Source organism: Oxyura jamaicensis, chromosome 1 (genome assembly GCF_011077185.1).
Source record: "Oxyura jamaicensis isolate SHBP4307 breed ruddy duck chromosome 1, BPBGC_Ojam_1.0, whole genome shotgun sequence".
Lineage (NCBI taxonomy): Eukaryota > Metazoa > Chordata > Aves > Anseriformes > Anatidae > Oxyura > Oxyura jamaicensis.
The window spans coordinates 164,198,099-164,223,866 of record NC_048893.1 but is presented as its reverse complement, the minus strand read 5'-3'; the positions used below and the strand labels follow the sequence as shown (position 1 = coordinate 164,223,866).

Here is a 25,768-nt window from a genome sequence, read left to right as displayed (position 1 = left end):
TATAGCTATATATATAGCTATATATATGCTTTCTTTTATGTTGGAAAGTAAAATCAAAAACCAAAAGCAAGCAAACTAACAAAAACAAAAACCCCAATTAAACAAACAAACCAACAAAAACAACACAAACTTTCTAAGATTTCACTATGAAACAGTGCCTGAAAATCTTAGCATCATGATTTATGATAGTTCTCATTTTAATCTTCTTCTAAGCATTCTTTTCCTGCTTTTTTCCTTGAAACCTCGTAAAGAGTGTGTTGTGAGGTGCCACTCTTAGTCTACCTTAATTTTTTCCCATATTCTTCAAACAATTAACTGAAACAGAATAACTAGTTAGGCATGTCAGAGAATCATATGCTTTGCTTACACTGGTAAACAGCCCATGGCAAGATTCAACTGAGTGGTGCCAGCTGGGCTAACATACTTGTCTAAAAAAGAGCTAACTGAAATAGTCCAGTCTAGAGCCAGTAACTGAGTTAACAACTGAGCAGTAAAGGTGATTGAGCTCTGGTGATTGAGGTCTCTCAATTTTTCTTTTTCTTTTGCAGTGTCATATATACAATACAAAGGAAACTTGGGATACTGTTTGAGGATTCCAGTATTAACTTCTATTTGATTTTTAAGGCATTTGAACTTGGATTTCCTTCCAGATTTTGGGTTACAAAGAGTCATCCTGGATGGTTAATATTCAGAATAGCAACAAGGATTCACAACCGAAAGTATTTGCCTCATATTCTTTTTGTCATTTTTATTGCATGGTCTGAAGGAAATAAATTTTGCAGACTCATAGACAAGGATGTAAAAGCTCAACAATATTTTTTGCTGTATCAGTGAATTCTTTATTCATTCATCAGACCCTCAGCTCAGGATTTGATCTCTAAGGAACAGCATGCCCAAATGAACCTGAAGAGATTTCGGTATATGAGAACGTTGTCTCTTGCTTCCTATGTAGTAATAACTCCTGTAGATATTGATATGATCTGATATTATTGCTAGTACAATTATGGAACAATCTAAATCTTTAACAAGACTGAACTGGCAGCTGTTTCTAACTTTACTCATGGCTGGCTAATTACCTGTTTCATGACCTGCCTCAGAAACACTTATAAGCAGTCATTTAACCTCATTTAATCCTGTCTAGCTGTGTGTGCGCCGACGTTTTTGCAGTGGGCAGGCTTGCACTTTATTCTGTGAGGAGGAGCCAGGGCCTTATCAATGTCACACACAGTCAGTTCCAGATGGCTCCAAAGGCCCCACCAGCAGGGCATGGCTGAGTCAATCAGTGAATATAGCGGTGCCTCTGTGTAAACATATTTAAGAATCATAGAATCACTTAGTTTGGAAAAGACCTCTAAGATCATCAGGTCCAACCTTTAACCTAGCACTGCCAAATCACCATTAAACCATACCCTAAGCACCACATCTGCACTTGTTTTGTATACCTCCAGTGATGGTGACTCAGCTGCTTCCCTAAGCAGCTGGTTCCAGTTCTTCACAACTCTTCAGAGAATAAATTGTTTCTAATATACAACCTAACCCCCCCCCCCCCCCCCAGCACAATTTGAGGACATTTCTTCTTGTCCTGTCACTGTTGCCTCTGGGAAGAGACTGAACCCCACCCTCCTACAACACCTCCTTTGAGGTAGTTGTAGAGAGCAATACGGTCTCCCCTCAGCCTCTTTTTCTCCAGTCTAAACAACCCCAGCTCTCTCAGCCGCTCCTCTATAGATTTATTCTCTAGAAAATTCAGCAGCATCTTTGGACATGCTCCAGCTACGTCAATGTCCTTCTTGTAGTGAGGAGCCCCAAGACTGAACACAGTATTTGAGGTGTGGCCTCACCAGAGACAAACAGAGATGGACCAACACTTCCCTGGTCCCACTGGCAATGCTATTTCAGATACAAGACAGGATGCTGTTGGCCTCCTTGACCACCTGAGCACACTGCTGGCTCATATTCAGCTGGCTATCGACCAATATGCCCAGGTCTGTTTCACCAGCCAGCTTTCCAACCACTCTTCCCCCAGCCTGTAGCATTGCATGGGGTTGTTGTGCCCCAAGTGCAGGACCTGGCACGTAGCCTCATTGAACCTCCTACAGCTGACCTTGGTGCATTGGTTCAGCCTATCCAGATCCCTCTGCAGAGCCTTCCTACCCTAAAGCACCTGCGCCCAACTCAGTGTCATCTGTAAAATTACAGAGGGTGCACTTGATCCCCTCGTTCAGATCATTGATAAAGATACTGAACAGAACTGTCCAATCCTGAGCCCTGGGAGACACCACTAGTGAACAGTTGTCCAAACTGAAGTTGTCCAAAACTTTCAAGTTGTCCAAACTGACCAGCTTACTGCATGCTACAACTTGTGGGCCTTTATCTCTTCTTAAATTCTGCGGTGTCCCCAAGAAGAATTTGGTTCCATCAGCATCTGAACTACCTTTAAAGAAGTTTTAAGTTGCTACTAAGACATCTCTTATTCTCCTCTTCACCAAACTGAAAAAGTTTGTTCCCTCAGTCTCCTAGCTCACATACCATCTTGGTAGCCCATCTCTGGACCTTCTCCACCTTCCGTCTATACCTCTTGAACTGTGGAGTTCAAAACTGGAAATGGTATTCCAGGTGCAGCCTTACCAACACCAGGTATTATAGCAATAATAACTTCATGCAACCTACTGAAAAAGTTTTTCCTGATGTAGTCCAATATGAAGTCTTCTTCATTTGCACAGTGAGTTAATACTCAGCCTGGAATCTGTCATAAGCCCAAGTTGTTTGTTGTTATTGTGTTTGTAGTTGTTTTGTTTTGTTGCTGCTGTTGTAATTATTTTTGTCTTTGGTTTGGTTTTATTTTGTTTTGTTTTTGAATAATTACCATTCTACATGTCTTTTTTGGCACGTTATAATGCAAGTGGTCACTCCTCTCCAAGTTCATAACTCTGTACATCTTTGGTGTCTGTTTGCCTAGTCTTCAGATTTATTGAAGCTACTCTGAATGAAGGGCTGCCATTCTTTTTGTCTAATTCTGAAAAGTATTGCTCTTAAACATCCAGAGTATTCAGCATTTTCAGATTATAAACTGATGAGAGTTTTCACAATAACAGTGATTATAGTATAAATAAAACAAAATAAAACAAAATTACCTGAGGTGGAAGCAGTGGTAATCTTACATAAGCAAGCAGCATACTTAGGTCACTGCATCGTCTCTGCATATCATACTTCACCCACATCATTAAGGCATGGAAAATGGTCTCTTCATCAGGAACATTCACATCATCACTAGCAAGAAGTTTATGGAGTTCTTCAGCCGGTAGAAGTAAAAATTCTTGATTTCTTATAACTTCCATTATATTCTCCTGAGAAGAGAAAAGTATTTTAGATTCAGTAATACTGGAAAAATGTAAAAGCAGTTGTTAAAGCTAATAAATCCATAGGATTAGTCAGTATTTGTCACACCCAGCTTTCTTACAGCTTATGAGAGGAAAACAAAGATGATTATGGTTAAACAGCTATAATTTTTAATTCATATATGAATGTATTCCAAAAGCAAAAGGAAGGCAATATGGTAATAATGTAAGTAAAAAAATGTCAGAATTTGGTTAGCTAGAACAGCTAGTGCAGAACTGCATACTGTTTTAAATTTTTATAAATTTAGTTGTAACTGAGCACAGTCAATGTATTTTAAATCCTTACATGCATATGTATGCATTTCCCTTTATTTTTCACTACCTGATACATTTCTCAAATAACCTGTCAGTCAGATACAGCTGTATTATCAATAGCCAGATAATGGTTGTCTATAAATATAAGGCTGAAAGAAAGATCAAAATCATAAATTTAGCATTACTTCATGAATTTGCTTAAAATAAATTTTACTGTCCAGCTAACAAACAAAACGTATACAGCAGTTAAAAATCTCACAGTACTGAAATTTATTACACATATAGGAGTAACAAAAATATTAAACTAAACAAAAGTGCTTAATTTAGGTGACTACATCCTAGGTGAAGTGCTCTCTGAACTACCTACCCTACAATAACAGGACACAACAGAAACACAGTTCTGAGGGGTATCTTTATCCAAATGATTCTTTTTGGGAGCTTGATCTCTGTGGAGAAATTGCAAGTGTGTTCTCATATTCATACAAAACATGGAAAGTATGGGTGAGAAAAGTGAGTTACAAGATTTGATAGATAAAAGACAGTCATAATTTTCAGAATAATATTATGGATAGACAGTGAAAATGAGAAGCAGAGAAGGAATGACAAAACAGAAGTCAAGGACTTAAGGGGAAGAACATCAAAACTGAGGGGAGTGGGTAGCTCCACTGCTATACTGTTAGCATGTCAAAATTCAAATTGATGCTGTTTATATTTGCTTGTTTGGGTTTGGGCCAGAGAAAAGACTGACTAATTATAGGAACTGAACTAGAATTAACATCATCTTATTAAGATAATATATCTGATACAGAGGAAAGTGGGCCAAGACACTTCTGTGTCACACAATTCTGTTTCATCAGAATTATATTCTGACCCTAGTAAGTTACATTTTGTCCTTTTATTCCCATCTAATACAGGGAAATGGTGATTTTAATTCCCCAGCATCATCATATATTTTGAAAGTCACTGTTTAAAAGAATCTATTTAACACTTTTTTTTTTTTTTTTTTTTTTTGTATTAGATAGAGATGAATAATAAAGACATAGATATGACAAAATCATGACAGACTGAAATTCATTTAATCGTGTGAGGCAATTACGTGTCAACTTATACATGCAAATAAAATAAAGTAACGCTGAAAGTGATGCTTATTATTATGAATGTGAACACTTTTGCATGTAAAACTTTTCATAATGCACAGCTTTTTAAGTTTATATACACAAACAAAAAGGGATGCCAACACAGGAGGTAATCAAATGTATATATATACATATATATGCACATATATATGTTCATAATCCTTCTTAACTGTTATGTTCATATAACTGATAAATACATACTAAAAGATCATAGAATCGCAGAATCGTAATTCAGGTTGGAAAACACCTCTAAGATCAAGTCAAACCTTTAACCTAGCACTGCCAAATCCATCATTAAACCATATCACTAAGCTGTACATGTACACATCTTTTCAAGACCTCCAGGGATGATGACTCAACCACTTCCCTGGGCAGCCTCTTCCAATGCTACACAACCCTTCCAATGAAGAAAATTTCCTAATATACAACCTAAACCTCCCGTGTTGCACCTTAAGGCCTGTCTTATCAATTGGTGCTTAGAAGAAGTGAATGAACCCCATCCTGCTATAGCCTCCTTGAAAGTATTTCTGGAGATCAATAAGGCCACATGAGCCTCCTTTTCTCCAGGCTAAACAACCCCATCTCCCTCAGCCGCTCCTCTGAAGATTTGTTCTCTAGACCCTGCAGCACCGTTATTGCCCGTCTTCGGACACGCTCCAGCTACCTCAATGACCTTCTTGTAGTGAGGGGCCCAAGACTGAACACAGTATTTGAGGTGTGGCCTCACCAGAGACAAACAGAGATGGACAATCACTTCCCTGGTCCCACTGGCGATGCTGTTTCGGATACAAGACAGGATGCTGTTGGCCTCCTTGACTACCTCAGCACACTGCTGGCTCATATTCAGCTGACTATTGACCGGTCACCCCAGGTCCCTTTCCGCCAGGCAACTTTCCAGCCATCCTGTAGCCTTGCATGGGGATGTTGTGCCCAAGTACAGGACTCATTTTTAAATTGCTTGAGTAAATGTCAAGAGGTAGCTAAAAAAATATTTTTATGGACTGAGGTTTTAATTCTTTGACTTCTAATAAAGCATGTTTAAATTGTGTGCCTAGAATGCTGTACAACAGCTTAGAAATGTAAAGGAAATAGTTTGCAGGCACTTAACTGAAAGTTGGCTTAATTAATTTTAATTAAAAAGTCATAAAACTTAGAAAATTTCATTGCACTTTTCAATAAAATGATCTGTAAGCCAAATTTTAATTAAGGTTGGTTAAACAGACATTAAATCCCATTATGAAGAATATATAACTTGACTTGTTAATAGGAACCAGTATCAAATTTTGCAATAGCATATTAATTCAAAGACCTAACATTACTGAGAAGCATTATGATGGTAGAATACATTTTATGAACTTAATTTTGAAGAGCACTCAGAGCAGTGGCTCTGAATTCATAATAATAATTTTAATATTATTATGATTGATTTTTTAATCATTTTAAATTGTGTTTTCATTTGGGTATATACTTAAGGAGAACTTATTCTAGCCTCTGTACAGACTTACCATTAACTGAAAGGAATATCCAGCAGTTTCCAGACAAAACATATGAGTTTGGTAAGCCCAAATCTTCTAAACATTTGAACTTACAGTAGTTTCCTGTGAGTCAGATCTGAGTATTGTAGAAATAGCTATTTTTTAAATCTTTACAGAACTCTATCTACTTTGTATATGTATACATACACACACATTTATGTTATATTCACATATGTTTTACATATATAGAAATAGTTTTATAATAGTTTTCATTACAGAAAAAAAAAATATCTGCTTCTCTTAAAATAAAATTGGCCTTCATTTTTTTGCACTTCAGGGAGCAGGATACAATGGATGCCTGCAATCTACTGGTTAAGATTTTCAGGATAGATGAAATAGCTTTTTTAATACTCCAGGTCCAAGATAGTCATTGAGCTATTCAGTCCTAATGTAGTGAAGTGCTTTTATGAATGTTTAGATTCATGGAAGCTCAGAAACCTTAACTTCAAGAAAAAAGGTACTCAGCATTTAAACATGTTCAGGGTTATGTGACAGAGGTTTATGAGTTTTCAGGTCTATGAGTTTCAGTTTTTGACCTGTAATTTTTGACTGGAACTTAAGAAACGTTGTAGATCTGGTCTTCATGTCTTTTCTCATAAGTCTCGTAAGATCAAGTGAGATGTGTCTAATGCCTCCCCTGCATGGGTCATTCACTTAGCCTTTCCCTTAAGCAAGAATTATAATGTTTTAATCAAGTATTGTATTTTTGCTTTAAAATTAGAAAAGCTAACACAGTAGAAAGTATGAGAGTCTCTGAAGTCACTTAGAGAAAGCTGTGTCTCATGTGGTTGACCTTTCACTTTTTCAAAATGATCATGAAATAACCGTTGCTGTGAGGCTATAGCATTTCCATGATAGAGCTGTTTCACTTTTAAATCTTTACAGCAGCACAGAGGATTAGAATTAAATTACCATAAAGTATTATCTGAGTGAAATAATGTAAACAAATTATATCTATATTTGAAGGTAGATAAATAAGCATCTGAGTATCTGAGTCTGACATTATGCCTCAAAGGAACACAAATGAACTAACGAAATTAAACTATTATCACAAATAATTTAATAAAAATGAATTATATTACCTATATCCTTATAATGGTGTTATCAACACAAATGAATTTGTTTTTTTTTTAATCAAGACTTGTAATGATCATTATTTCACATGGAATCAAATTATCTTGCAAAACTTAGTTCTTATTGATGTTTATGTCATTTAATTCACTAATCAGCATGTATGCAGTTGTAAGAAAGAACCTGAAAATTATTTCTTCTACGTTATTAAAAAAATGAAATAATTTCACACCTTGACCATCAAAGTATGTCATGTTCTGAGAGTGCTATTTAGAATCTGTTACAACATCAGAGCTGCTGTAGCAGTAAAATGCTTAGCAGTACTTTTGGGTTTGGATTAAGGGGTTTTATTTAAGAAGTTTTATGCGTGATTGTTTTTGATACTGTGACCTTTCCAATATGAAAATGAGTAATCCTTGAAATAATTCTAAAAATAGGCATCCATAAACTAGTTTTTTTATTTAAGTAGTAAGTAGCTAGTGTCAGTGAACATTTTAAATCGTATTGCTTTTTTTAAAAAATGTAAGTCTTTGTTAGAACATATTAAATAAATGAATAAGTAGCACATCTTATTTCCATAAGAAATTATATATTATACTTGCTGAAGTGCTAAAAACCTGAAAGAAATTTTGATTTTGGTCAAGCCCCAAACCATTTCAGTCTGGAATTACTGGTGCTGTGCATTGAATTCAATCCAATTGCTTTGTATGCCTAATTTTCTGTACCAGCTGTATATCAGATAAGACTATATTCCCTATTTTCAGCATTACTAAAACTACCTGCTTTTGCTAAGACTGTCCTATCATGTATCATGTACTGTCCTAACATGTTATCTTCTTTCCTAAGGTGAATGGACCTTTCAAGTTCCTGAACTCTCATTAGACAAAACATGAGTACTTTTTAGTATGTTTATGGTCTGGTTTACTAGCCAAATGATGAATGTCATCTAAGAGAGAGCTCAACCTGCCCTGTGTAATCCAAAGAGTCACATATTTCTTCTGGTACCAGATGCCAGGCAGATGTTGCTATTACTAAAGGGATATAAAGACGGTTGTTAAAAGGATGGCAGCTAGTGGCAAGAGATTTTGTAGGTGTGTGCTCCTCTGAACTGTGTCAGTGAGAACAGAGAGCAGCAGCTGCTGCTTTTTGGAGAGAACAGATAACAAGTGTAGATAGAAAAGACAGTGACTACTGTATTATCTCACTGAAATCTAAATAGAAACTTCTAGATGACAGAGTTAGACTACCACAGTGTCAGTACTTCCTTTCTTTACTTGCAACTTTCAAATTCAATATTTTTCCGAAGTTTTAAGATTTTAGGATATGATTGCAGAACTAGCCAGATTATGTAGTCTACTTCAGGTCAATATTATGTGGCGTAAGGGATTTCACAGTCTAAATATAGTTCACTATCTGTTGCTATTAGACATTTGCTGATATGCCAGTTCACCATAATAAACTGGCTAAAACTTTCAAACTAGAGTGCCCTAATCTTGCATGCCACCTTAATTTGGTCAGAAAGTTAAAGTTTGTTTCCTGCTTTGCTGAAGGATCTTGGTTCACACATGCCTCATGCATTCTTTTTCGTATCTAAGAAAACCCAAGAAGACTAAGTCTGCACATGAAACAGATACAGCTTGCTAAATGGATGAGGATAACTGTGTATCTTGGTCTTCCAAAACTGTTCTGAAAGGTCTTGTATCCCCTAAGCCCTGAAACGTCTGGGCACTCTCTTTATCTGAAAGATGCTCAAGCAACCACTGGAACAATCACTGGAGAAATACCCCACCATAACTGGTGCCCTTGTTGGTGAAGGAACAAAGCCATTTTGTAGGGTAGGAGTACATGAGGACCATCATTTGCAACTTCAAGCAGAGCAGGATAATTAATAACTGGCTAAGATGATGAGTTTAAGAGAAAGGGATGTCTTCCACTAAAAGCCCTGTCAACGCTCCCCACAGCCTCTGGGCATTGCTAGAACACTATCCATGGACAGAATAAAACTCGGGATGGGAGTATACATACATGCATACGTATTCTGTAGGCAGTACAACACCTATACACACCCATATTGATCAAACCAGCCCTTGTAACACACCAGCCCTTGTAACAAACCATCCCTTGTGACTGTGGCCGAAAGTTGGAATTGCAGTTTATAGAATCCTAGGCAAGCAGAGTAAAGACAACATTAGGGTTAGAGAAGACAAAAGCCACAAAACAAGCCCTGTTGGGTTTTGGATTGCTCAGCAAAAGTTACAAGTGTGTCTCAACATTTAATATAATTTGTTGTGCATGAGTATGGTGTATGCTAAAGGTCAAAACTTGTGGATTAATAAAGCCCACAGGTAATTATTTACTATTACACAACTAGGGAGAATGTTGATATTCAATTACAGCGGTGTGTGTCCATCTGCGTAATGTGGCCTTTGAACTGCGTCACAGCCCAGGTTCGGATGCATAAAAGCATGAGTGCAAACTTTCAACATTTATGGGAAGCGCCCCTTTCCCCCACCCCTGTGTTTTTTGTTTTGTTTTGTTTTGTTTTCCTTAATGGAGCCTTTGTCTTGTTTACTCTGACTACAGGCATAGAAAAGGAAAATGAAGGACAACAAGCCTAACAAGAAACTCGTATAAGCCCAATCTCATTAAAACAAAGCTAGAAATCAATATGTATATATATATACACACATATACATATTCCTTGCTGTTAAAGGATGAAGCTTTAGAACTTATTTCCAGTGGGGAAGGCAGGGAACAGGTCTATTATAGCCAGTATAATTGTTTAGGATGCAAAAGGGATTATATGATGTGGTTTCCTGAGCACACAGGGAATAGTGTTGGTTTCCCTCTCAGCTTTGTTTTAACCCAGTTACCCTTCTGCTGAACCTAGTAACATCTGATTCACGGATGAGTGTTTCCTATAAAGGCATCATCTCAAAGACATCTGGAGATGGCTAATTTGCCACTTTTGCAGTAGCTTTCAGAAGTAATCATCCTCAGCATTAAAATGCGTGTCTAATTTTGCATTTGAACTTGTCTGTCTTTCACTAATACATACCAATTCTTATTATGAACTTCTATGATTAACGAGCCCATTAGCACCAAAACTTAAAACAACAACAAAAAAACAAACAAAAAACCCACCTCTAAATAACCTCTTGAGTATTTAATTACTCTCCTTTCCACAGTGTAAAGATTTGTAACAACAGTGTTTTTCTCTGTCTTCATTAGCTATCTCAAAGCATATGTGTTCTGTGATGTTCAGATGTGATATATCCTATTGCCTGAGAATTCTTCACTGAAGTTTTGTTTGAGGAGTGAAGTGCTAAAAATTGTGCTTTACAATATTTCAGATTCGCTAGAAATTTTAGGTGAAACCAAATATTAAAAAAAAAAAAAAATCACAGTAGAGACGGGAAAACTTTAGCATTTCTGATTACTTAATAGAGAATCTTCATATTGAAGAACAGTATATGCCTTCCAAAAGCATTCTTGAGAACAAGCAGCCCGTCATAGGAAAAATAAAAGTTCAGGAAATGCCTGAGTCATTTGCCTCAATCAATCTCACAAACACTTTTCCTCTTCCATTGTCAGATGCTAATCTGCTAATCTAATCTAGTTTAAAAGACTAACACTGAACATTTGTGAGAGTTTTAATTACTATGAAAGAAGAGGATATATTCCAAATTAGAAAAACACTAGAGCACAAAAAATTCTGATGGAGAAACACCCTTCTGTGTAAAGTTGGCTTCCAAAGACTTCCTTTCCAAAGACTTCCAGCTGGTCAGGAGAAAGTGAAATGGTAACTGCTCTCTATAGTTACAGCACCTCCATCCTTCAAGCTAATTGTTAAATACAGGTTAATTCTACAAACAGAATGTTATGTTACAAAGTTAATTGAAATGGCTATACAGACCCCTAAATAATGGAAACATTCATCACTCCACAGTATTTCAGAATATACAAAAAATCACACAAAGACCTGTGATCACCAACAGTGGTGATTTCCATATCTTTTCCGACAAAATAATGGTATATATTACAATGTAAAATAACCACTGTATTATATCTTGATTAGTTTGTCAAGACACAAGGCTGCTGAAAACTTGTCAAATTAGGCTACTGGTTTTCATAGAACACCTAAAAAACTGTTAAATGAGTGCTGAAAATGCATTACCCTATTGTGTGAATCCCAAAGGACAAATTTCAGACTGAAGTGAAACTGTAAAACATTTGCAATCCTGCACATTACATTGATTGAAGTGACAGATTCTCTTGTTTTATTGGTTGTAAGGAAAATACTGATTTGGAAGTAAAAGACATTATGTTTCACTCTGTCCGGGACTCTGCATGTTGCCATCCAATAATCTCATGCTGTTTACTGTAATGTACAGTAATTTCTTAGTGTCGGTTCTTTATTGGGAAGGGAAAGGAAGAAAAAGGAACTTTATAGCTGTGTCTAGTCATTCTATTCTTTTTAAAATCCACCACTTTAAAAATAATCTCTAATTTTTAGAGCAATTTAATTACCCAAGCAAACTGCCCCCAAACTCAGCATCCCAAGCTGTTGCTACAAAGCCATTGGTCCCTTACATAATTATATCTTCCTTGTAAAGCAATAATAAAAATAAATAAATAAATAAAAAGATTTCTGGGCTAATTATCAGTCATCTAAAATTTGTACATTTATTTCTTACACACATATATATATATTTGTCAACAGAAATAGAGTATTTCACATAGAAATAAACAGAACACTACTTGAAGAGATTTACACCTGAAATTATGCTAACACAGTGGACTTTACAACAAAAAGGAGTTATAAACATTCTCTAACATAAAGAAAATAAAAATATGGAAATCTGCTAAATTTTATGAGTAGATTTCCTGATCCCTTAATATTGTAGAAGGTACTAATTACATTTAAAATATGTTTTTATTCTGATAAGCCTACTGATAGATGATGCACTCTCAGAAATAATTTAGGTACCTAGAAATTGCTTACTGTTTAAGCTCTCATGGAGCATAAAAAGAGCTGTATGGATTTACAGCAAACAATGGTCTACTTATGACTAGTGACCAGATAGACTTTTTTAACATCAACTGGAAGGAACTTTAAAGGATAATTGTCAAATGCTCTCTATGCATCACATATTTTGGAAATGTGTGATATTAGGGATTTGCCATGTAAGGCTGATTTTTAGAAGACCTTTGTGGACAGCTCTTCAATTTATTTAGTAGCACTTTGAATCTGTTCAGGTTTTGTCTCCACAGAATCCCTTGCAGTCAGTTACATAATTAAACACATTTGTAAAAGTCTTTCTTTTTGTTTGCTTTTAAATCCATTGCTCAAGTGTTCTTGGTGAAGCTTAATTCTTGAACTGAGGGAAATAATATCCCATTTTCCCTTTCCATGACATTTATGCCTTATGTATCTAATTACAGCCTCTCCATCAGTCATATCTACATCATTGCCAAACCCAAAACCACCAACAAAGCAAAGCAAAACTCTGTTTATATGGAGATAGGGGGCTTTCCCACATGTTCAATTATTATTCTAATATTATCCTTAGCTAAATCTAAACCCTGCCCTGGCAACAATCTTGCAATGCCATTCCAGGATGACTTTACTCCACATGATCCACGGAAAGAGAACACCTCACATGCTTCTTCCCATGAAAAAGAAACCTAAGCAGCAAGATATATACTGGCCCTAGATAGCAGAGTATATATGTACATACATGCACATACGTCTACTTAGATAATTATTGATGCTTTTTTAATGGAGCTTTCTAGATTTAATATATTCTTTGTGAAATTAGATGATTCTAGCCACAAGCGATATTAAAGGTGCAAACAAACCTTGGAGTCTAACAGTAGGATTTGATGTTTCCTATTTTCTCCTCTATTCCTTTCTAAACACTTCCTAGCACTCCACGTATTTTAACTAGCCTAACAGATCAGCTAGCATTCTTAGAGCAAACAACTGATCTTAATGAACAAAAGCTGTTTGTGTTTTTTTTCCCTACCTGACAAGCGATAGTTACTCAATACTTCCTCAGTAATGTATGCAGATTGCTCCTCCACCTGCAATTTAAAGTTATATTTATTTTATTTGGCATTATATGCTTAGCATCACAAGATCTTTTTGCAATGCCTTAGAGTCAGTTTGTGGTTTTTACTGCCTCAGCAACTTTATACTGTTTATAAAACCATTTTATTTCATTGTTTACTCTTTTCCCGTATGATTTATGACAATGTTTAATTGACTAATTCCCAACATACATTCCTTGTAGTCCTCACTAGTAACTTTTTACACAGTAACATCTATACCTTCATTCTCATCCTTTGTTTGCATACTTTTAGAAAGGCAAATACAGAATAGAAAAACTGTATACTTCCATAGATTTGTGAAATGTGTATATATATATATATATATATTTATTTCATAATAAAATTTCTTTCAGTCTTTTCCATGTTTTTAATCAAATTTTCTGCTTGTTTCCCTTTATTATGCTTTAACTAAATTATCTGTTACAGACCTTGAGGTAATTGGTTTCTGTCTTGTGGGACTTTCCTTCTTTTTTTGCTTTGCCATCTCACTAGTGTCACATTAATAAGCTTACATTTTTCTCTTACCAAGTACAATTTTGATGTTAGCTTACATAAAACCTAACAGGAATTGATATCATTCAGCATTCCTACTCCATTCTACAGTGACACATAAATGAAACAGAATCAAAGTAGCCATATTTTCATATAGTTTCCTTTTCCAACAGGTGCTTTACAAAGAAATATTTATGGGGTACTGAATTAGGCAATGTGTTTCCATACTGTGTTCCAGATAAGTCAAACCACCTCTAAAAAGGAAGAGGTTTTTATCAATTGTAGAACAAATAATTCAGCTACAATACAGCTCAACAGATCCTGATGGGTATAATAGACTTTGAGAACTTTGAGAACTAAGATGTTAACAGATATTACTCAAATGTAATTTATCTATGAAAAGTGGACTTTCATCCAGCAATTTATTTGACATAATTCATCCATCTATGCTGATATGTTAGAAATTTGTTAGAAGCAAAACACAAGTCAAACAAAACAAAAACATGCTTGAAAAATAATTTCTGTGGGAATGGACATTTGTGAGAAAGTCGTGACAACAAATTGTTAAGATTTTCTACTACAAGTAGAAAAGCAACCAGGTATACTTAAGAATTACTTCTCAGGTTATATTTTTCAAAAAACGTAATTAAATCCTAATTAATGATCCCTAGGAATTTCACAAATCTCTCTCAAATTCTGTCTATAACAACCATCTGAATGAACTTTGAGTAGGTTTTACATCTGAATTATATTGGTTTAAAGAAAAAGGTTGGGCATCTCTAAAATATCAATCCTCAGGGAACTAGTAGAGGTGTGTAGTGTTAGTTATAGTGCTTATTCCACATGTCAATGTATGACTAGTCTTTAAAATCAAAACGCTCCTTGTGCTTAGCATTTATGAAAAGCAGTAGGGTGAAAGAAAATTGATTGGTTTTGGTCACTGTCTTGTCATGGGTCCAGTTCAGAAAATAAATAAATGTTTCCTGATAGCTGTTGATTTCCTCAGTTTTGACTTCTTTATGTGGAGAGAGTATATGTACAAATTGTTACCTTCTAAATGTATAGGTTAATTTTTATGTGCTGTGCTACTTACTAACTCCACAGTTTGACCATTTTAGAACTGCACTATAATAATGCAGTAAAATTCACAGTTACATCCCAATTTTGAGAGTTTTGGCTTTTTAAACAGTACATAAAATAGCATTAAAATAAAATAAATAAAATAAAAATCCAAGTTCCCTTTCTTATTTCTCTAAATATAAGTTTACCAGTAGAAAGTGCTTAGTTTGCTGTCAGCTGTTTAGCAGCTACTATTTCTTAATAACTTACAATAATTACTATATTTCTTTGAAATTATTTTAATTACAATGACAATAATAAAATTTAACACTTATGGATATTATTGATTGAATCATATTGGACAGCAAGACTATGCATATCTATATGCATGTAATTGTACATATACATACACCTATATGTATGTATGTACACATATATACTGACACTGAAGGCATCTCACTGCAGGGTTTTGGATATGTTCTGGATCATAGCTCTAATCTCACGAAAAGTAACAACAACAATAAAAAAATCATTACTTGATGGAATAAATTCTACTGAAAATTGAAAATCACAGAATGTCACAAAGAATTAAAGCTAATTAGTTTGTGAAAATTATATTTTCCCTTGATTGGACAGTGATGAAATGTAATGAGCTTAGAATTAATGCATCAGATTGACTTACAAAACAGAAACATTAAATCATTTAGGTAGAAAGGAACCTCTGGAAGACATTTAGTCCAACCCTCCTCAAATCATGGCTCATTTCAAATGTAGGTCAGGATGCTCAGGGCCTTGTTGAATCTAGCTTTGACCATTTCCAAGTACAGAGACTCCACAGTTTCTCTAAGAAACCTGCTACGACAAGTACTACCATCACTGTGAATAAATGCTTTTCAATGGAAATTGCATTTCTGCCACTTGGGACTGTTGCCCAACATCCTCTCATTGTGCACAATTGTGAGAATTATTTTTATCTTTTCTAAAAGCCTTTACAGGTAGTTGAAAGTAGTGATTGGGTCCCGCTTAGCTTTCATTTCTCCATGTTGAATAAACCCAGTCCCCTCAGGCTCTCTTCATATATCATATGCTTCCTGCTTCAGCTTGGTAGGTGGTTCAGTTTCCTCTTGAACTGAAATGACACCAGCTGGAAAATTCATTCCAGTTACAGAATCATGAGTCTTAAGTAGAGGGAAATAATTATTACTTTAAACCTGATGACTAATACAACTAAGTGTTTGGTTAGAAATGTTACAGATGCAGCACAAAATTTCATTGGAAGAAAAATTCTGAATAGCTTCAGTGGTGAGACTGATAACATTGACTAATGTTACATGTCATTCAGATAGTCTGCAGATGTATAAATGCATATATGTGCATGCAGAAAGGGATTAATCCAGTGCAAGATTAAGACATTGTAATTATTATTTTTTTTACAATTTTTACAATCTATGTATTTTTTGTATTTTTTTACAGTAATTTTTGTCTTGTTTTCCCTTTTTTATTTCAGTAACATGAACAATATCACTATACCTTCTTTTGGCTTTTCTGCTATCCACATATAACCAAATACCTTTAAAACAAAACTTGAAATTGAAACTTTTAAATAAAGCAGCAATAACTAGCGTAAAAAACATTTTTCTTGTGATTTTTCTGAGTGTTTATATTTTTGTTCTGTTTTGCTTTGTTTCCTGACATCTTCAATCTTCACATTCATATAAGGAAACAAACACCAAAAAGTTTTGAATTTTTTTTTTTTTTTTAGGTTAATGAAATTTTCAGTAGAAGTCTTTGGAGCTAAAACCTCCAAAATTTTGTTAGTACTGCAAAACAGAGAACAAAATTTATGACCTGCACAGCTGCAAAATGGATATGAACCAAATAAACTGAGTATTCCAAATGCAATATAGGGGTAAATTCTTCCCTCACACACTTATTTCAAACAGAGCAGTTCATGTCCACATAAAATAGAAATTAACCCTCAATATTAATATGCTACTAAATAAATAAATAAAATTGTTGGAATGGAGTCTTAAATAAAACGTAACACTCAAATGAGCAAAGCTAAAGAAACTGTGCCTGGCAAGTCAATAAATGATAACAAATCAACTCTGGGCCATTAGGGTGAGCTGAGAGCTACCCTAATCTAAAGCATGAACAAAAACAAATGGCTTTATAACTAAAAAGAACATCAATATATATATATATTATATATATATATCAATATAATCATCATATCATATATATATCAATATAATCATCAATATATATATATATATATATTTCCATTTTCTCACTCCCTTTAAGGAAATTCTGAAGTGCTGGGTAAAGATAAATATATTTCTGGTAAGTTAATATATTTTCCAATAACTTACTACTCTCTGTAGTATTTCGGACTTGAGTAGTGGACTTAGAATAAGATCCGTATCAGCAACTACTCCAAGGCCATCTTTTGTGAATGTCACATATAATTTGGGAAGCAACAATGTGCAGAAGATCATTAATTAAAATATATTAATTACAATACATTTAAATATATTAATTACATTAATTTTAGGTTACTTATATTAAATATTAAATGTAGTTATGTAAACAATTGAATATGACATTTAACATTTGATATGTTAATATGAACATTTAACTTAAAAGTCTAACTCTGGGAAGGATGAAAAAGAAGAGGATTGTGCTGTACTACCTCTATGAAAATATTTTATGAAACACGATTAATTCCAGTCATTCTCTTTAACCTTTGTGAGTGTTTTGGGGAGAACTAATTTCCTTACCCATCTGACTGTGATGGCATCATAAGGCCTTACTCTGCTTTTTTGTAACTCTACCACAAGCAGCAACTATACTGCCATAACTCTGCTTATAGCGGTTGAAGAGTGGTATATTTCTTTTATTTATGCTAGGAATGGACAGCACTTCACCTCCTGAACAATTATATTACTGTCAAGCACAAAATATTGCTCTTACAATGATAAAAAATTATATGACAGGTCTAGACCTAATAAAGATATTGCACTAGGCTACAATCATCCATTACAACTACCACTAGTACAATTTGTTTTTGTGAAACTGCAGATCTAAACAAATACATTCTACTAATTTACATTACTTCAATTTGTTTCATAAAAAAAAATGTTAACTAACAAATATAAATTGTAATCAGGTACCTCAACTTCTTAGTTGCAAAAGAATGTGATACATAAAGGGTCAGATAAACCTTAGTTTCACAAATGGTAAAGAGCCTGTGTAATTCTATTAATCTAAAGAGTTCCAGGATCATTTTGGAACATGGCCATGCCTTCCTGTACCCTCCCCAAAAGAGTAAAAATACTTTCATTTCCCCTCAAAAATATAGTTTTGTATATAAATACATGAGAACCTGTACAGTACTTATCCCAGAAGTTTACCTGTGAAACTTGCTTTTATGAAGAACCATGTTAATTAAAATAGATGAAAGACCTTTTGATTGTTAATATGTATTTACAGTAGACTTTTATAATAGGCTCTATTTTATAATAGACTAATTTCCCAAGCAGCCTTGTCATTGTAAGCAAGGAAGAGAATAGAAATCTACTGCAGGATGTAAGAAAATAAAACATCACAGGCTGTTTGGAAAGGAAACACTGCACAGAGAAGGTTCAGAAAGATGAGTGACTTCAGAAAGATGAGATGAATGACTTTCATTAACATTTTTATGATTATGTTTGCAAAACTACGTAAACTTAAATAACTAAATCATTGGTGAACTGAAATAAGAAAGACAAAAAACTTTTCTCACTTAAAAAGGAGTACAAGTCTCTTGCATTTATTAGTTAAATAAACTCATAATCCTCCTTCTTAAACGTTTCTCATTCTAGGCATCTCTGATCCCAGCATGCTAGAAGCCAGTTAGATAAAATTTGCATAATTATATAGTTTTGTCATACTGAGGAAAGAAGACCTGCTAATAAGAAAAGAAACATACAAAGTCGTACATCTTTCATTTTTTCTGCATTCAAGGTATTGGCTAATTCTTGTATTTATTTAGAATATACTATATAGAGATATATAATGAAATTTAAAAGGACAGGGTTTTTTTGTTCTAAGCCAAAACATTTTATGGTCTTCACACACGGCTGTTGACAACCTAGAATATATTATATGTGACAGATTTTACAACTCAGCTTTCCTAAATCAATCCACAAGAGCTTCTCTATTATAAAATAAATGAATAAATGAAATTATAACCAGTTCCCTCAGAAAAAAAAATAAAAAAATATGTGTGCTGAATAAATATTAAATCACAATAGCAAATAAGAAATCACTGCTTGAGCAACAAATGAAAATAGAGTAACTGTCTGTTTATCTAGAACTCTGTGTAACACTAGAATTTAATGTCTGTTTTAAAAAATGACCTCCACTGAACACTGAAAGCACTGAAAACAGCTTAGGCATTTTGGCAACTTCCTGAATATCTGTGTTGTGGAGCACAATCCAGAAGCATATAATTTGGTGTTTAGAATTTCTACATGTGTGAAGCAACCTAAACAGTAAAGATATGCCTGAAACCTGCTAAATACAGATTTGTGTCTGATATATTGCTGCTAGTCTGGAGTCATTCCAGAGAGTGTTTACTAGAATATTCTAGCTGGCAGTATACTCAGAAGGAACAACTAGCGCTCTCACTTTTCGACTGATGGGAATCTAGAAGCCACCGTTCATATAATCTTTAAGAGTGTTCACTGAGGATCTCAGAGACTGATAATAATTGTGCTTTCACAAGAACATCTATCAAACTCTAGGACTACACCCAAGCCATCTAAAGAAAACTAGGAAAACTAAATATACTGCATGTGGCTTGGTATTTGAAGATTTTCCTTAAATGCTTAAATAATGCAAAGTAAATTAAACAGCATTACATTTTGCTTAAGTAGTTAAATTAATTGCGTAACTCAAGGTTTTCTTAATTTGACATGCATGCTCATTTTGTGCTACTATGACTATGTACATTTGATACTATAAAAAAAAAAAACAACAACAAAAAGAAAAATTAATCAGATTCAGTGTTCCATATGGATGAAGATCAATAAAGAACAACCTACTATTTTAATACAATGTAATATTTCAAACAACAGCAACCTAATATTTTAAAACAACCGTAATATTTTTAAAGCATTTAGTATTTTTTATAATCTTGTGAAACATACTTCTCCAAGCAACATTTACTCTAATCTAATCAAGTATTATAAACAAAATTAATCATTTCTCTAAATGACTTTTCTGCAGAACTTGTATTGCAGATTATTACCTTCATTGCATAGATCAGAAAAAGAAACACTGAGAATTAAAGGTAAAAAAGAAGGCTATTAGTTTTTTAAAAAAAAACTTTTTTCAATTGCTTAAACATTGCTTATAATACTAACAATTCCAGTATACCAAAACCAAAATACAAGATTTAATGACTTCTGTTTAACTTCTATTTAAGATGTTAATGACTTCAGTGTAATCCTATGTAATGACTTCTCATTCAAGTCTCAAGCGAGATAATTATAAAGCAAAAAAATATTATTTTAGTAAACTTTTGTAGAAAAAATATACCTTAAATTACTTAAGTTTACATAGAAAGAAATATAAAAATTAGCATATTTAAATAAAGGCAATAATCAGTTTGCATAACTACTACATACCTACAAATTGCACATTAAGAATTGGATTTGCTACCCAAAACTGCCTCTATTTATCTTGTATGTAGGGAAAAAAAAAAAAAAAAAAAAGATACTCCATAGAAAATATGATGTATGATTCCATAATTAAAGATTGAATCATAATGCACCTGTGCAGAGATTCCAAATTCAGGTTGGCCATGCAGCTTTGATACTGGCATACTTGATTTTGTAATACAGGACTTTTAAACTTATTGTTTCACATATAAGTGCCTTTTCAAATAAACGAACAAACAAAACAACAACAACAAAATAGCAAGATATATTTGTTCTTAGAAGCATGTGAATTATTTTTATTGAGATTTTTTGCCGGGAAATAAAAAAAAAAGAAAAAAAAAAAAAAAAGAAAAAGAAAAAGAGCATGACAAATATATGGCTTGCAAGATGTTATGACTAGTAGAATGTTCCAAAAATTTAGTATATAAAAACAGAAACAGCCAAATGAATTTGGGCTAATTTTAATTATAAATGTGAAAGAGTGAGTGAGAACTTTATTTCTTAAACACAAAAAGAAATGATTCCTATTTAATCCCCGGGTACCTATTGCTGCCATGAGATTGAAGCTGAAGACAGATGGGATTTAAATGACCAATACAGAAGCTTCTATTTCTCCACTGATGACAGAGGACCTCTGGACAGCACGTTTAGACTAGGCAGTTAATATCACTATTGAGTCATGCAAGCTAACTTTCACTACAGGTATATTTTGAATTTTAAAATGTGTATATGAAGTTTGTACTGGTAAACATATAAATTCATCGGATGCCTAATCTTTTACTAGGAGAAAGACATTAATTACTGACAATTATTTTTGCAGTGAATGGAAAATTACATGTGGGCTGTATGGATTTATTATGTTTTTCTTTAAACATATCATAAGTCACGGTAAATGTGATGGATTTCATATTGTATCATTGTCTACGGTGGGTTTCAGCTCCAGATACACTATTCCAAAGCCATTAATAAAAGACAGTCACAAAAAAGAATCATCATTGTTCCTATAAATTTAATAATAAGCTAGATTTGTCATCTGAGTTATGCAGCAGGATGGAAGCTCTGTTTAAATGATGCTGCATATTTTGCACAGTTTACATGTTTCTGTATTTGTGGATGGAAAGATAAATTAATAAGTATGCAAGAAAAAAAAGGGGGTTCAGGCTTTGCAGTTTTTAGACCAAACCAAAAGCACTATTTTATAAATATACTTTATATTTTACCTGTAAATGAACCTTCCAGTTCTTTTGTTAGTGAAAATGAAACTGTTATTATGATTATTATCACTGTGATATAAAAGCAGCAACTAAAAGCATTACATCTCAGGTAAAATTATAATTAGCTGAATTTAAGTAAAGAGTGTTTTAATGTGCTGCACCTAAGTAGTTCTTTTCTCCAGTTGCAGAAATACTGATGCTTTAAATCAATCCTTTATTCTTTGGAGAGCTAGTATTTTACTGTGGATTTATATGAATTTACATACTTCTATACATAAGTTTGTGTTTCATATACTGAATTGCTATATAAGGCCACATAAGATATGTAGGAAACTCATATTTTCATGGTACTGAAATCTGGACCACCAGGGACTCAAAAGATTGGTTAGGTACTAAGAAAGACTACAGAATTAACTGAGCAATGAATTAAATTTCTTACATCTTTCCCTTAGTAAAACACACCAAAAACAACATATATCCTGTGAGAGAAAAAAAAAAAAAAAAAAGTATTTTATCCATTACCTCTAATTCCTTGTTTACCAAAATCTCTCTAATGATGTCCTGAACTCCAACATGTTTCCTTTGCTGAGCTGCCTGTTAAGGAGAATTTGGCCTTCCTCTCACTCAGTACTTGGGACAAATAAACAGGCAGCTTTCTTTTCCGTTGAATCTTTTAAATGGAATATGTATACCTATCAAGCAGTAACAAGGAAACAAATAGATTATCATGTCACTGATATTTAGAATCAAAGCCAGTAAGACTGGTTAGATCATTAATCTAATTTCTTGTATATCAAATATATTCTGCACACACAGCTCACCAATTACCCTGGTACCGAGTATAATTTCTGCTTTGCCTAGAATTTATTCAAATGCATTCAGTCTTGAGATTACAATATCTAACTATAGAGAATTCACCACTTTCCTCTACAGCTATTCCAGTCTATTCCAGTGTTTAAACACCCTTCCTGATGGAAAAGTGAACCTTATTTCCAATCTGTTTAAACTGAATTGGCTCTTACTAAGGTTTCTCAACTAGATTAAAGAGCTCTTCAGTTCACAGTAGTTTCCCCCTGTGGAGATACACTGTAATCAAGTATATTGTCTTCTCTTATTTTTAATATGCTGAAATAGTCCAAGCACTCTAAGACATTCATTTGCAAGCCATTTTCTCTTTTCTTACAATCTCTTCTTCATCCTCTACAAATGTCAAGCAGTGTTTATAAATGGAAAAATACTGACACGAGAACTCCACAAAGAACTCCACCTTTTTTGTTAGTTTGTTTGCCACAGCACCATACAGGGGCAAAGGGGAGTTCTTTATCTTTTCCTGTATTGATTTTCTGCAGCTAAGATGTCCAGACAACACACACTATATTTTACTGAAATTCAAATACATTAAATTAGTTCAATCTCTTTCTTCTTCCCCCCTAAGAATTCTCAATATTTTTATTTTATTAAAGAAATGTTGGATACATCTGACATGATCTTACTTTGGTAAATCCACATCTCACATTTTGTATGTACTTAGGACATGTTCTAGATATGTATACAAGTATATACACACACATCTAAATAATGACAACATTGACTAGAATCAAAACCAATATAATAATACCATACAATAATTACATGGAATTTGGGAGTTTAGGTTTCTATTGACCTTAGAATCACTTAATAATATCCTGGAGAAGAATTGTCATGGACAGGAACTTGTCAAATCAGAGAAGAACATAAACCAAATTTGTATGATGGGAAAATGATATTGATAAACAACAATTTATGATAAGAATAAGCATAACCTTTGTTATCCTTAACTGGAATGAATGACTCTAACATCAACCTGAGGCCAGCCTTCATCAGACATTAAACACAGTCAGTCAGTATTTCAGTTACTTTCAGGTTACTGGAGTTTGACTGTTCAGTTCATTAGGACTGTGTTGTTTTGTTGTTGCTATTTTAATAAACTTTCCTTTGTACGGTAGGGGATATCAACATTATACATATACAGAAACACCAGATGTACTTTGAGAATCATTATCAAGATAAATAATATATAACTACTGACAAGTTAAAGAACATAAAAAATGCTAACTGAAATGTTTTTAATAAAGTCATAAAATTAGACCCTAGAGTTATATTTTATTGTTGTTACACAATAAACCAAGTATGTTCATATTGTTAATAATCCACCAGAGGGAGTTCTGCGAATAAAATAGAAATACTGACAACAAACACAAACCTTTGAAATAATGGTTTACATATGAAACTAAGCTTGCAGTTCCTATTGCACACTAAAATTTCTAGTCAAGGTTATGGAAAAAAAAAAAAAAAAAAAAAAGTTTAGTAACTATGGATTTGTGTGGCCTCACCTTGAGTACTGTGTGCAGTTCTGGGCACTACAGTACAAAAAGGATGCAAAACTGCTGGAGAGTGTCCAGAGGATGGCTACAAAGATGGTGAAGGGCCTAGAGGGGAAGACGCATGAGGAGTGGCTGAGGTCAGTTGGTTTATTCAGCCTGGAAAAGAGGAGGCTGAGGGGGGACTTCATTGCGGTCTACAGCTTCTTCGTGAAGGGGAGTGGAGTGGCAGGCACTGATCTATTCTCTTTAGTGACCAGTGATAGGACCCAAGGGAATGGAGTCAAGCTGCGACATGGGAGGTTCAGGCTGGGTATCAGGAAGAAGTTCTTCACTGAGAGGGTGGTAGCACACAGAAACAGGCTCCCCAGGGATGTAGTCACGGCACCAAACCTGTTGGAGTTTAAGAAGTGTTTGGACTCTGCTCTTAGTCATATGGTCTGAATTTTGGGGTAGATCTTTGTGATGCCAGGATATGGACTCGATGATCCTTGTGGGTCCCTTCCAACTTGGGATATTCTATGATTCTATATTTTCATTGTTCCAAAATACTGGTAAAGGGGAAAATGAAATGCAGCTATGTGATCCTGATCTTGATCTTTGGTGGAATTAGTATTTTGAGTAATTACTGAAGTAAATTATTTAATCGTAAGAGTCAACTGTGAGTCTTTTATAACAGATGCTTCAGAGGAATGGAATATTATAACGAGTTCTGGTTTTAGTACCATCAGTGCTAAGTGGCAGATTTCCCAAACATTTTCATCCCACAGAAAAGAACCAAGAAATTGGTGCACCTTGCTTTTGGCAATGTTTCCCTTACAGATGACACTCAGGTTGTAACATTATGTTCAGCTCTGTAAAACGCTAGCTAAATAGGTTAATGCTAAGTATGGTGTTAATGGCACCATTTTGAACAAACAATTCCAGGGGCTGCAAATGAAGATAATAGATCTGAAGAGTTATGAAGGATTGTATGATACACAAAAAAGTACAAAACAGTCTTAACAGATTGATTCTAGAAGTGCTGGATTGTCAGCTGGTATAAAGCAGCATAGCTCTAATGACTTTAATAAGATTGAGTCAGTTTAAATTAGATGTATTTTGTTTGTTTGTTTCTCGTTTTTATTGTTGTTGTTGTTTTTCTATTCTAGTTAGTTTTTAGTAGCTGATGTAATAATTATCTCAGAATCAAGAAAGGCTATTTCCTTTCAAGAAGTAACAGATACTTCTTTTAATGACTCTATTCTGATACTTCTTTTAAAGCACTTTTTAATTTCTGAAGTAATTCAGAAGGAGCTATCTTTAAACAGGCTTTTGGAAATAAATATACAATTCTGAAACATTAGAAATGATTCAAATGAATCACTCAAATAAAGAGGTGTCTTCCTTCCTTCCTTCCTTCCTTCCTTCCTTCCTTCCTTCCTTCCTT

The 25,768-nt window shown here is 34.1% G+C and overlaps 1 protein-coding gene across 1 annotated transcript in view; it reads right to left on the bottom strand.

Annotated features, from left to right (window-relative positions):
- The window catches only part of KLHL1 (kelch like family member 1), a 246,902-nt gene that overhangs the window by 98,727 nt on the left and 122,407 nt on the right, over window positions 1-25,768 (bottom strand). Inside the window, exon 5 of the mRNA XM_035336401.1 lies at window positions 3,135-3,347. Coding sequence (XP_035192292.1) covers window positions 3,135-3,347 — 213 coding nt within the window. The remainder of the gene's footprint in view (window positions 1-3,134; window positions 3,348-25,768) is intronic.